A 14882-nucleotide genomic window follows, 5' to 3' on the forward strand; every position below is an offset into this window, starting at 1 on the left:
CCGAAAAAGGGAGGACTTCCAAGTGACACCATCCCAAATCCGAAGAATGGGGGAGGCAGTTTAAACAATGTGTTTGCCATTACCACTAGAAGTGGTAAAACAATACAGGGAGCTGCTGAAGAGGTGATTGATCTTGAGCCGATAGATGATGAGAATGAGGTGCAGTCTAACGCACCTATTATTGCTGATGAGATCCTTGCTGACCAGAAGGTTGCTGATATTCTAGAGATAGTAAGAGAAGCTGATGACACTAGCAAGCAGGCTGTAAAAGGGGCTCTTCGCCCTTTGACACAGCTCTTCAAATCTAAACCTCCTTTTCCTCAGAGGTTGGTAAAGAAGAATGAAGATGCTAAGTTTGAGAAGTTTTATGATCAGCTGAAGCAGTTATCTCTAAATTTTCCCTTCTTGGAAGCTGTCAAGGAGATGCCCGGTTTTGCAAAGTATCTGAAGGAGTTGCTGACCAATAAGAATACGTTTCAACATGAAACCGTGAGTTTGACTCACACTGTGAGTTCTATTATCTCAACCACAACTGTTCAGAAAAAGGGAGATCCTAGGGCGTTCACCATTCCTTGTTCTATTGGGTACCATGAATTTGCTCGTGCTTTGTGTGATAATGGGGCGAGTATAAATTTGATGCCCCTTGCTATATATAAGCATTCAGGTTTGGGAATGCCAAGGCCGACTACGATGAAGTTGCAGATGGCTGATAGGTCTATCAAAAGACCTGTTGGGGTGGTTGATGATGTCATTGTGCGGGTTGGTGAGTTTTTGTTGCCCGCTGACTTTATGATTCTTGACTGTGCTATTGATCGAGACATTCCTATCATTCTGGGGAGGCCTTTCCTTGCTACAGGGAGGGCTCTGATGGATTCTGAGAAAAATGAAATCAAGTTTCGAGTCAACAATGAAGAAGTGACTTTTCAGGCTAGCAAAGGGATGAAGTTACCAAGTGCTTATGAGAGCATTTCGGTAATTGATTCATTTGATGTAGTTGATGATGCAGTGGAGTTCAAAATGGAAGAAGAGAGCTTGGGCGAGGCTTTGGCTGGCATTCTGATAAATTTCGATGCTGAAGACATGGAAGGCTATGAGGAGACAGTTAACTCACTTGTTGGGTTGGGCTCATACACATACCACCCAAAGAAGCTGAGTCTTGATCTGGAAAATAGAACAACTCCTCCAGTAAAGCCTTCAATCATTGAGCCACCTAAGTTGGAGCTTAAGCAACTCCCGTCACACCTGAAATATGAGTTCCTTGGTCCCGACAACACATTACCGGTGATTGTTTCAGCTTCATTGACTGAGGAGCAAATTGTGCAGCTTTTGGAGGTATTGAGGGAGTATAGGCGTGCTATTGGTTGGACCATAGCAGATATTCGAGGTATCCCATCTGGGATCTGTGAGCACAAAATTCAGTTGGAGGAGGGCAGCAAACCAAGTGTAGAGCATCAGAGGCGACTAAATGAGAATATGCAAGAGGTCGTCAAGAAAGAAATCATCAAATGGCTAGATGCAGGCGTGGTTTTCCCGATCGCTGATAGTAAATGGGTGAGCCCGGTCCAATGTGTTCCTAAGAAGGGCGGCATCACTGTTGTACCGAATGCTAAGAATGAGTTGATCCCGACCAGAACTGTCACCGGTTGGAGAGTTTGCATGGATTATCGCAAGCTCAACACAGCCACGAGCAAGGACCATTTCCCTATGCCCTTCATTGATCAGATGTTGGATAGACTAGCAGGGCGTTCTTATTATTGTTTCCTTGATGGTTACTCGGGTTACAATCAGATCAACATTGCTCTGGCAGATCAGGAGAAGACCACGTTCACTTGTCCTTATGGGACATTTGCATTCAGTCGGATGCCTTTTGGTTTATGTAATGCACCAGCGACCTTTCAGAGGTGCATGATGTCAATCTTCTCCGACATGGTGGAGGATTTCTTGGAGGTGTTCATGGATGATATTTTAGTGGTGGGTGACTCATTTGATGATTGTCTTGGCCATCTGGGTCAAGTGCTAAAAAGGTGTAAAGAGACTAATCTGGTGCTGAATTGGGAGAAATGCCATTTTATGGTGAAGGAAGGAATCGTCCTCGGTCACAAAATCTCTGAAAAGGGAATCGAGGTCGATCAAGCAAAAATTGATGTGATCTCCAAACTTCCTCCACCTATCTCAGTCAGAGGTGTCCGAAGTTTCTTGGGGCATGCTGGGTTCTACAGGCACTTCATCAAAGATTTCTCTAAAGTTGCCAATCCCTTGTGCAAGCTTCTTGAAAAAGAGGCTAAATTTGTGTTTGATGAGAAGTGCCACAAGGCGTTTGAGGAGTGAAAAGTGCGTCTCACTACTGCTCCTATTATTGTTGCTCTTGACTGGTCCCTACCATTCGAACTGATGTGTGATGCTAGTGGTTTCGCAATAGGTGCTGTGCTTGGGCAGAGGCATAATAAAATTATGCACCCGATCTATTATGCTAGCAGAACGCTGAATGCTGCATAGATGAATTACACAGTGACGGGGCAAGAGTTGTTTGCCATTGTGTTTGCCTTCGAGAAATTTTGGGCCTACTTGTTGGGGTCCAAAGTTGTGGTTTATACTGATCATGCAGCCTTGAGATACCTCATGGCAAAGAAGGAAGCAAAGCCGCGACTGATCAGATGGGTGCTACTGCTGCAAGAGTTCGATTTTGAGGTAAAAGACCGAAAGGGCACTGAAAACCAGGTGGCTGACCATCTCTCTCGGCTTGAAGAAGCTGGGAGACCGTCTGATGAGCTTGATATAGATGATGTTTTGCAGACGAGAGGGTGTTGGCGGTGTCAAATGAGGTAGCACCATGGTATGCTGATTTTGCCAATTATTTGGTAACAGGTATAGTTCCCGATGATATCAAAACTTACCAAAAGAAGAAATTCTTGCGGGATGCTCGGCAGTACTATTGGGACGAGCCTTATTTGTTCTGCACATGCGCTGATAACATCATTCGGCGTTGTGTTCCGGAAAGTGAAGTAATGACAATTCTAAAGGCATGCCATGACTCTCCTGTTGGGGGTCATCATAGCGGAAACCGGACTGCAGCCAAGGTACTTGAGTGCGGCTATTACTGGCCGACTATTTTTCATGATGCTAATCTTTTGGTGCGGTCCTGTGATCAATGTCAAAGGCAAGGGAATATCGGCAGAAGGCAAGAGATGCCTATGAATTTTGTTATGGCGGTGGAAGTGTTCGATGTCTGGGGGATCGACTTTATGGGACCTTTTGTGAGTTCTGGTGGAATGAAATACATCTTGGTAGCTGTGGATTATGTGTCAAAATGGGTTGAGGCGGTGGCTTTACCCAATAATGAGACCAAGAGTGTTATGGGGTTCCTTAAAAAGAACATATTTACTCGTTTTGGGACTCCGAGGGCGATAATCAGCGATGGTGGATCCCACTTTTGCAATAAAGTGTTCGCGGGACTGATGGAAAAATATGGTGTAAAGCATAGGGTGGCAACGCCGTATCACCCTCAGACAAGTGGACAGGTTGAAGTGTCCAATAGGGAGATTAAAAGTATTCTAGCAAAGACTGTTAATGCCAATAGAACTGATTGGGCCCGCAAGCTCGATGACGCTCTATGGGCATACCGGACTGCTTTCAAGACTCCAATTGGGACTTCACCCTTCAAGCTTGTATTCGGAAAAGCTTATCACTTGCCGGTTGAACTTGAACACAAAGCTATGTGGGCGCTGAAGAAGCTGAACATAGATTGGGAGGAAGCGACCAAGCTGCTGTTGTTTCAATTGAATGAGATGGATGAATTTCGGTACCAGGCATATGAGAGTGCAGCCCTTTATAAAGAAAGGATGAAGCAATACCATGACAAAAAGATTCTGAAGCGAGAGTTCTACAAGGGCGACTCTGTATTACTGTTTAACTCTCGGCTGAAGTTGCTACCAGGTAAGCTCAAATCCAGGTGGTCTGGTCCGTTTGAGGTGGTAGGTGCCTCACCCCATGGCGCGGTTGAATTAAAGTCCGGAGATGGTACTCGGACATTTAAGGTGAATGGGCAGAGATTGAAGCACTACCACGGAATGGTTTCGGAGGATAGGATTGTTGATCGCTACAGGTTGAAACACCTCGGCACGAACAATGATCTGGTGTACCAAGAGAAGGAGTGATTGGTCACCACCGTCGTGCCGCGACGTTAAATCAAGCGCTTCTTGGGAGGCAACCCAAGTGTAATGTTTATTTTTCTTTGTTGTTCTTCGTACATATAGGGTAATGGTTGTTTTGGTGCAGGAATATGTGACAGAAAAATTCTGCTGAGATGCAGGTAAGTTCAGTTATCAGACACTGTTCTGCAACATTGCAAAAGACGCCTGAAGTATACGGACCGTATTTCATAATACGGCTCGTACCACAGAGCGTATTTAACAATGCTGCAGAATAGTGAGCACTGTAATGTAACATGCTGGTTTACGACCACGTAGGACGGACCGTATTTCACAATACGGTCCGTAAACCTGAACGTAAACTAACATGAGACAATACAGTGTACTGCCCACAATAACATCTCTAAATACGGGCCGTAAATCGATATACGGACCGTATTTAGAAATATAAAAAAAAAAAGTAACACAGGTTTAAATAACACGCAAATTAAACCAAAGGGTATATACACACTATCTCACCGCATCAACTTCCCTCCATTCTTTCACCTCACCTTCACGTCTCCCTCCATCTTCACGATTTCCCTTTCAATTTCTATTCCATCCCCACGTCTACCCACCATTAAACCATCACCTTCCATCTTCCTAACCACCATAAATACGAAAACTCCACCAAAAACAAAGAAAAAATCAAAACCCAGCCCACCAAAAATTCCATCTCACCAAGAATTCGAAATCTCCCTCTGCCCTAGGTTTAATTTCGTGTGTGATTGCAGTGGTGCTCTACAAATCTGTGTTTCTAGTGGTCTGATTCATCATTGAAAGGTATGACTCATGCTCCACATCCTTCTTTGTTATCTGTGAACTTGAACTTGGTGGTAAATGATTGTTTAGACTGGGTTGGTGAAATTAAGTGCTTAATTCCCTTGGTTAATGATCTAGTGAGGGGATAGAGGTGTTCAATGTTTTTAATTCTCGTGGGTAATTGTTAATAACACCCAAATGGGTTGGAGGGCATTCCATACTTCAAAATTTGAAGTTTTTGGTCTGCCCACCAATGGCTTGACACTCGCGGGAATTATGAATATTGCTAGAAAAATAGGCAAAGTCTGAGTATCCTAAACCCCAACACAATGTGAAACCGAGATATGATATGAAATTGTGAAATCAAAATAGGTGTGTCTGTGGTGCGAATTACGATTGCACATTACAGACCGTATTGCACTTTACGGTCCGTATTTAAGCATGTTAAGTGGACAGAATGACATCCTAAAGGAATCCTAGTTTACGATCTGACTTTACGGACCGTAAACCAGTTTACGGTCCGTATTTAGGACTTCACTAGGGGACAGAATGTTCTGCAGATGATTGCTCAATTTACGATCGCAGTTTACGGACCGTAAACCAGTTTACGGTCCGTCTTTTGTGTTTACGACCACAGACAGAACATGTATTCTGTGCACAGTCATATATTCTTATCTTTGGTTGATTGTTCAATAATAACTGATATGTGGTGTCTTTTACAGGAATGGGTCAGAAAAGAAAAGCAACGAGAGCGGGGGCCCATAGCACGGGCAAGAAACAGAGAGCGCGCTCGGATTCAAGATTGATAGATGAACCTTCCACTTCGGAAGGGGAACAATCAGGATCCGAGTATGCCGAGGTTATACCGCCACCTAAAGTCCGGGGGGCCCCCACCCAAGACAAAATGGCAACCACATCAACCCTGCCCTCACCCATGACTCCATCAAAATCTGCGTCGGAAGCCTCCCAGTCTGAAGAGGGGGATTCGGACGCGGAAGCATCAAGCAGGGGGGCAGCCACCCAGACTACACCAGAGAGTGACTCAGTAGGGCCTAGTGAGGGCAGTGATCCGGTTGATGGTACGCCACCGAAGGGTCGTAAGCTGGTCGTCAGGACCAAACATTTGGATGACGAGAAGTTGCGGTTCTCGGTAAAGGGGTCAAAGGAGTTGTATGACCAAGGGATGGACGGGTCTGAGAATGGTGGGCAGCCGTCGAGGAAAATATTTGAAGAACGACGGCTGATCTTCGATGGTATTTCAGCACACCCACAGCTGGATGATACCATCAAAAGATACAAATTAGATGCCTTCACTCATGAGCCGGGAGAATATGCTCCGCATATTGTGCGGGAGTTCTATGCATCCTATGGGGGCCGTCTTGAGGTCGATGAAAAAGCCAAGTCTTGCCTAGCATCACATCCCAATGCTGGAGAATGTGACGGTTCGGAACTCCTTGGTTAATATCTCCGCCAAAGCCATCAACAGGGTCCTGTTTGGCGATGACTTTGTAGCTCCCACTGATCTGAGCCTGTTCTTAGACAAACGAGACAGGAAGGACAACAAATCCGTCAGGCAATGGACTGCAGCACTCATCACATCCGAGCCACATGAGCAGAAATGGACTAACGATGGGAAGGTTAAGATCGCTAAGAGTTGTTTGTCCACGGAGGCCAAATTTTGGTGGACTTTGCTGCGGTATCGGATCACTCCAACACAGGCAGATAATACCCTGTCCACCAATCAGGCAGTCACTATTGCATCCTTCATGTCGAGATACCCGATGGATATTGGGGAATTGATAGCGGAGGAGCTGCATGTCTGGGCACACAAGCCAAACCAGAACATGGTCTTTCCATGCCTTATCACGGCATTGTGTCGACGGGCAAGAATAATTCCGCTTCCAGAGTGGGACGGTACCATTACAGCCGCACATGTGGGGGATTGGAGAAAAAACAAGCCGGTAAGCAAAAAGGACCAGGAGGCAGATCAGTCCGGTGATGAGGACGACACTCAGTTAGAGTGGAGTCCGAGCCGTGCTTATGGGACTGATCCAGGAGGTTCCGAGTTTGGTGCTGCCGCTACTGGACCGGAGGCTCCCACGACAGGTGCTCCATCTACTGTCGGTACACAGGGTGATGCAGCCACACTAGCTATTTCGGAGGCAAGGCCTCCACCACCACTTCCGGCCACACAGGATCCTCCTTAGGGGTCTGCCACTACTGCTGCGACAGCCGAGCCTGTTGATCCAGAAGTGGGGTTGCTACACTTCAGCCCTGCTAACTACAGCCAAATCGCAATCAAAGCGGTGCGGACCGAAAGGCAAGTAGACAAAATCTTGCAACAATTCAGGCTGAAGGTGGCGAGGATAGTGCAGCAACTGGTCACTGAGGCAACCACAGAAATCCGTGCGGAGTTTGAGAAAAAGCACGAGGTGTATCTGGCTCGACTAGACAGCTTTGAGGCGAGATTGTTGACTCGAGAGCAGACCGCACCCGGTGGGGAGTCTAGTTCTTTGAGGAGTGAGTTGGAGAAGCTGAAAAAGGAGCTTGACACACTCAAGATGCACGAGATGGTAGCCGCACCAGCACCAGCACCACGGGCCATTTTGCCTAGTACGTTTAAGGTGCTGGATTTGCTGGATTCTGAGGAGGAGATGGAGGATGCGGAACCTTTCGTTCGCGGTACTGGAAAGAGGGTCAGTGAGTCATCTGAGGACCCGGAGGAGTTGGCCAGAAGATTAAAAAAGACTGAAAAGAAGGATCTGCAGCAGGCGATCTTTCAGTCATTGGTTGAGCCGCAGCGCCAACCTGGAGAGTCCGCAAGTCAGCCGCCGGATGCAGCGGGCCAGCCATGAGATGTTCACAGCATTCAGGTACTTTATCGCTCCCTTGTTCTTATATTTGAAGCACTGAGACAGTGCTTGATTTTTCGATGGGGGTGGGACTTATTGATAGTAGGGTAGTGTAAATATGTGTTTAGGAACCCCCTCGGCTTTTCTTTGCCAGATTTATTTTCCTGAGGGGGGTTTATTTTGTTGAAACTGGCATGTTTAGGATGTTACTTAGGTTGAGTAGAATAATTTTGACTTAGTCGGTGTTACTTTGTAACTGATGGCATGTGTGTGGTTTGTTGAAAATTTTGAACCCCTCAGAATTTTTGAAAAATGCATACTTAGAACACTTATTGTCTGACATGATTGATTCTTGATATGACATTGTGATTATTGGGGTATTGTGTGTGACGAATGGCTACTTAGGATGCCACAAGTGTAAAAATGATTATCCTTATGCCGATGTGTGTGTGAGTTGTTAGTTTTATTCTGTTTACACATGTATAATCTAGAACTTGCCCGGTTAGTCTTGTTTGAAATCCAAAAGTTAGTTTGGTTGTGAGATGATCTTAGGCTTTCTTTGTTGAAATAGTCACTTTGCCTAAATAAGTCTTACCAAAAGTGTTAAATACCCCTAGTTTCCCTTTTGAGCCTTTTTGACCTTTTTCTTGGCTAGCCAATTATGAAACCTTACCCTTTGTGCAATTCATCCACCTTTGCACCCGTTTCCTCCTTGATGCTACTAGGTAGACGAGGCAAAAGCCTAAGTTGGGGGTAAATTAAATGTGAAGTAGAGGTTGAGAACAAAGGTTGGGAGATGGTGAAATTTTGTTAGTAGAGAGTCGATGTGGTAGTTGATACAATATAAAAAAATAAATAATATATATATATAAACCAGGAAATTGAAACACAAAAAGAATTGCTAGTTGAATAGAAATAAAACCACATCGAGGTCGAAAACGTTAAAGGAAAGACGGGGCTGGAAAGAAAGGAGGCGAATCAGGGTAAAAGAGATGTTGTAGTGTCAAGGAGGGTGAGCCACTAATACCCAAAAAGTATCCTACCCGTCCCTAAGCCTACATTACAAGCCGAAACAAGTCCTAATGTGATCACAAACGAACGAGCCTAGGATGAGAACACTGAAAAATAAGGGCAAGCTTATGGTATTTGCATATGTGAATATGAATTCTTTGTGAGTGTTGAGTGTCTTTATCTTCTCGTTCATTTTCATCCCATTCTTGTCGTATATATGTGTGTTGGGACATTCTTTGGTCTATGTGATGGCATAAGGATGAGAATTGAGCAAACTAAAGTGACTGCCGAAAGTAGTGTTTGTATGCATGATAATATGTTCGATAATGTAATGTCATGTCTGGAAGCGTCATGGTCAGTCATAACATTCTTAAAGTGTGTAATATTGCTGTACAATAGACAGTTGGGGTGGTCAGTTGAAAGAAAACATGCATGCTAGAAGTTCCGAGGCAAAACCGATGTAGACATTCTTATTCTGTGATATCTAGGTGTTAGATTGAGTCGTTGCGTGGTATGGCTTGCTTGAGGACAAGCAAATACTTTAAGTTGGGGGTGTTGATGTGGCGTGATTTTTACGCCACAATCGATACTTTTCGGCTATAAGTTTTACTTGTTGTTAAGCAAGTCAATGTGATTTTACGTGTTTGTTAGTGTTTTTCAGGTGAAGGAACAGATTTGGCAAGATCACAGTTGAAGTGCAGATCATGGTCGTAAATTGAAGTTTACGGCCGTATTCTACAATACGGGCCGTATTCCATGGTCGTGTTTAAGGATAACAGAACCAGAAAGTCAAACTGAGAAGATGGTGGTTTACGAGCTAGGTTTACGGACCGTATTCCAGTTTACGGTCCGTATTCCTTCACGTATTTAGCATTCAAGCGTCTGGCAGAAAGTCTAAGATTAGCGAAGTGAAAGACGACCACGAAGTTTACGGACCATAAACCAGTTTACGGTCCGTCTTTTGGAAGGTTGAGTTCCACACAGCTGAGAAGACGACGAGGGCGTAAACCATCTTTATGGTCCGTAAAGTGATTTACGGACCATATTTCATCATGACGGGACTGAAGTGCAAAATCTGTAACTTATGTAATTTCAAAACCTATAAATAGTCATTGTAGGGTTTTAATATTCATCATTCAATATATTTTTGTCTCTTGACTTAGAGCATAAAATTCTCTCTAGTTTTTGAAGATTCAAACATCAATTCAAGTATTCTCAATTCCCTTTTCATTCCAAAGTAAGCACTTATGAATTCTTCAATTTCTTATTCCTTGTTCTTCGTCATGAGTAACTAAATTCCCTTACTAGGGTTGTGAACCTAATGATGGGTGTTTTGTGATTGGGTTGTGATTGATATACAAATAATGGATTATTAGGGTTTAGTTATTCTTCATTCTTCATTCATAATTAATGGTTGCAAACATTGATTAAAGCCATAAACCCTAAATTTATTTGGAAAAATAATTAGGGTTGGTAAGAATAATTAACAAGAACTCAAAGCTTTAAACTTTGTTTAATAAATTCACTTAGGAATAAGAGGAATTTACTTGGCACGATTAATCGTTCTTCATAATCACTTTCTTATATTTGGGAAAATCATAGAAAGATATAATCTTTATTTATTGGGAAATAGTAAAGATTCACATAGAGATTAATTGCATTCATATAATGATCCATTACAAGTATATCAAGATCAATACCCATGATCATACACTCTATCTAACGGGGATACAACCTTAGTTTCTTTTACCATAAGTATTCACCAAAGCAATAATTTAGCAACTAGTCATAGAAAAACCAACTTTTACACAACTTATCAGATTAAGCCATTAGACCTAGAACTTAGCATCTACGATTTTGGTACCCTTTTCACACCATATTCCCTATGGGATTCGACCCCAACCTCGTTGGGTTACTATATTTGACAACGTTCGCGTTATGCCATTAATAGGTGTAATTTGAGCGTATCACTTAGTCAAATTGGTTGCAAAACATAAGCACCCTATCACTCTCATATGAGAAAGTGATGGTGGCTTGTGATACAAGAGCTCATATGGTGACTTGTCTGCCAGCACAGTAGAGGGTATCCTGTTCAGAGTATATACAGCTAATTCTATACAAAAGCCCCAGAATCTGTCAGGCAAGTTCCCTTGAAACTTGATAGTCCTTGCTGTCTCAAGAATATGTCTATGTTTTCTTTCCACAACCCCATTTTGTTGGGGTGTGTGTGGGCAAGAACTCTCATGTAACACTCTATACTGTTGAAACAATTCCTTACAATTATGATTGAAGAATTCTGTTCCGTTGTCAGATCTAACTTTCTGAGTTTTAGTATCAAACTGTGTTTGGACTTCAATAAAGAAGACATCAAATTTAAGTCTCAACAGGAAGACCCATGTCCATCTAGAGAAATCATCAACAACAGTCAAGAAATACCTTATTCCATTATATGTTTCTACCTTATAAGGCCCCCATACATCCATGTGTAAAAGCTGAAAAACTCTTTTTGTTCTACTATGACTTATTAGAAAGGGAGTCCTAGTCTATCTAGCTACTGGACAGATCTCACAATTATTCAATACAAAAGTACTATCACCTTTGAAGGATGAGATTTTCCTTAGTACATTCATAGGAACATGACATAACCTCTGGTGCCAAGTTGCTGGATCTACATGTTGTACAACTGCCAAAAACTTACACAACTCTTGTCCTTTATTCTATAAGCCTAAGCATAGTATGTATAGTCCTTCCTCCTCAGTACCAATCGTCCTCACCTTCCCAGATGAGAGATCCTGAAACACACAATATTTAGGAAAGAAAATGACACTGCAATTTAGTTCCTTTGTCACCTTTGAAACCGACATAAGATTAAACTTAAAATCTGGCACACACGGGACATTTCTAAGTATATCACCTCCTCCCAACTGATAATTTTCAACATGTGAAATTATTGCTGAATCACCTGTGGGCAACTGCACTTTTCCTGCATTTTCTACTAAACTTTGACTGTATAAGTGCTTTTGATCACCAATCATATGATTAGTAGCACCTGTATCCACAATCCATTTTAAAAAATGTTTCTGCACTATCAAAAACACATTTACCTGCCATGTTAGCACTAGCACTTGTTTCTCCCACATTAGGCTTGTTGAGCATCTGGAGAAGTTGTTGGAGCTGACTAGGTGTAAACTGATATGTGGAGGTTCCAGGTTGTGAGTTCATTTGTTGATACTGATTAGGAGAATACATGAACTGAGAGTGTTGCCCATGTTGTTACTGCATCTGCTGCATATCTTGCTGATGATGCTGCATCTTCTCCTGCTGATAAGAACAAGTTCCATCCAAGTGAAAATTACCTCCTGTTATTGCATTTGCCTTTTTCACCTTTCCCTTGAAGTTATCAGGATATCCAATAAGCTTGTAGCAGTATATTTGAAGATGACCAGTCCTGTGACAAAAGTCACACTTCATTAGCTTTAAACAATAAACTCTTAGGTGTCCTTTCATGTAATAGAAGTCACAGAACGCATTAGGATTGTAAGGTTTCTTCTGCTTTTGATTCCCATTTCCATTTCCATTTCTAGCTGTGAACATGGCAGCTGATTCCACTGTGTCATGCATCACATGGCTTACCCCAGCTACTATCCTCTGACTCTCATCTTGATTTATCATTGCATACACCTGGTTCACATTCGGCATTTGCTGCATCATAAGAATTTGGCTTCTAGCTTGGCCATAGCTGTCATTAAGTCCCATAAAAAACTGTAACATTCTCTGATATTGAAGGTGATCAATGAACTCCTTTGATTTGGGACAACAAGCTGGTGGAGGCACAATGGAATCATATTCATCCCAGAGATCCTTGAGCCTCGAGTAATACATTAAGTCTGAGAGCACACCTTGCCACAAAGTGAAAATATCCTTGTGCAACTGGAAAGCTCTTGAACTGTTCACTTTATCAAATCTTTCCTTCAAATCTTCCCAAATGTAGTTATCATTTCCATTGAACAATATTCCACTAAGTAAATTCTTATTTACATTTCCCATTAACCATGATACTATTATCGCATTACATCGATCTCATAACTTTTCCAAATCTCCTTGATAATCTTCCTTTTTCACAGAACCATCAATGAAACCTATTTTAATTTTCCCTAGCAAGGCTAATTTCACTGCCCTACTCCACAATGTATAATTGTCCATTCCAGTCAACATTATTCCAACAGATAACAAACCTGGTGCATCTGATGGATGTAGATATAGAGGATGATGATGATCGATGTTTGTCGTCACCATCCCTGTACTCGCACTTGCAATTTCAACAGTTTCAGTGTTGTGTTCAGTATTTGTCATCTCAATTTATGATTTAGGGTTCTATAATTTTGATTTGAAGCTACAGATCACTCAATTTCTTCACTGATTATGGAAGAAATTCCCCTAATCTGCGATGTTATAGGCTCTAATACCATGTAAAATAGCTTGAAGCTATGAATTCAATGAAGTGAAAAAAAGAAGAAAACAAGTAAAATGATAGCTGCCATTGCAGAGGAAATGTAAGCTCAACTTAAGAATGAGCAAAATGAAAAATATCTGATTAGATTGAGAATGTGCAGTACAATGAGGATATATACATGGCAGTACAATGCCAGCTAGCACTTCAACTAACCGACTCCACTAATTACAACTAACTAACTTTGACTGTACAAAGACTGCTCTAATTAATTAAAGAGTTGATACACTACACTGCACCTTAAGGAACATCTGTGCACTTGTCTATCTCTTTTACAACTGATGATATGTTATCGTAACAATGAATCTTTGATTATGTTCCAGGGCCTTTTATTCACACCTCTTGCAATCCCTAAAGTGAAAGGACATGAATTCTCTGAAATAACAATGAATCAGATGCCAGCATGCAAAACAGGAGAATACAGGCATATCAAAGGTCCTGGAACATAATCAAAGATTCATTGTGAACATATTCACAACTGATGATATGTTATCGTAACAATAAATCTTTGATTATGTTCCTGTTTTGCATGCTTGCATCTGATTTCTATGTTATTTCAGAGAATTCATGTCCTTTCACTTCAGGGATTGCAAGATGGAAGTCACAACTATCAACTCCCATGAATGTGTTGTAGGAGGAGTTCTTGTGGTGGTTACTCTTCCAAATGTATAGAAATGTGTTGCAGAGGCTTAAACCTGTAAAACAATGCTACGAACAAATTAAAGACAATTGGACTGATGAAAATCGTGGTGAGCAAAATGAAGAGTAGATCTTTGGACGCCTTCGGCATTTTGAAATTCTGTGTTCGTTATGAGAGAGCATGTGGAGCGAGTTTTTATTTAAAAGAAATAATTTTCGAGTACTTTAGGTGTGTAATTATTTGTGTGATGAACATTATTTTTGTGATGAACATGTAAGTGAATATGTCCATAATTGTAGTTCAAAGAATGGCTAGCAGATGCATTCCGGCTCTTGTGATAACTAAATTAAGTTTTGATTGGTTGTTTTCAGCTAATGTTGATTTCACTACTAAAATGGGCAGATTTGCAAAGAAAATCAAGGTATGTATCTTGAGGTTTAAGTTTCTTATAGACAATAAATTATGCTGGATCCTACTTCATCATATGATTAAAGTCTGCCTTAAGTCACTCTTTCTCAACCATTACCATCCAAACAGGGCTTCAGATCTTGAATAGCCAGTGGGTTGCGAATGCTTCCTTCTCCACCTCACATGGGTTATTACATTGATGATTCACCTACTAATATGATTAGGTAAATACATATTGCAGACTTAGTGCATAATGATTCCATTTATTGTATTACATTGATTTTTTGATAACTATATTGTATTACATTGATGATTCACCTACTAATATGATTATGCAAATACATATTGCATACTTAGTGCATAATGATTACATTTATTGTGACTGGTGGAATGGACCGTAGAACATCAACTCCATTCCACAACACGCTTTTACATGAGTAGCATTCTTATGTTAATGAAGTACTAAAACTTTTTTTTGCTTACAGTTATCAAGTCAGGAAAGTTTGCCGAGT

The 14882-nt window shown here is 41.7% G+C and overlaps 1 protein-coding gene and 1 long non-coding RNA gene across 2 annotated transcripts; one reads left to right on the plus strand and one right to left on the minus strand.

Annotated features, from left to right (window-relative positions):
• Positions 1–12085: 12085 nt before the first annotated feature.
• Positions 12086–13165, minus strand: LOC132613316 (uncharacterized). Its single transcript, XM_060327336.1, has 3 exons — positions 13048–13165; positions 12553–12810; positions 12086–12312 (listed from the first exon to the last, which is right to left on the minus strand). The coding sequence occupies exons 1-3, from the start codon at positions 13163–13165 to the stop codon at positions 12086–12088; spliced, it is 603 nt and encodes a 200-aa protein (XP_060183319.1).
• Positions 13166–13867: 702 nt separating this feature from the next.
• Positions 13868–14594, plus strand: LOC132616177 (uncharacterized). The gene is made up of 3 exons (XR_009573036.1): positions 13868–14071; positions 14334–14383; positions 14500–14594. It is a non-coding gene; the product is annotated as an uncharacterized LOC132616177 (long non-coding RNA).
• The last annotated feature ends 288 nt before the right edge of the window (positions 14595–14882 follow it).

The sequence above is a fragment of the Lycium barbarum genome, chromosome 10, assembly GCF_019175385.1.
Source record: "Lycium barbarum isolate Lr01 chromosome 10, ASM1917538v2, whole genome shotgun sequence".
Classification (NCBI taxonomy): domain Eukaryota; kingdom Viridiplantae; phylum Streptophyta; class Magnoliopsida; order Solanales; family Solanaceae; genus Lycium; species Lycium barbarum.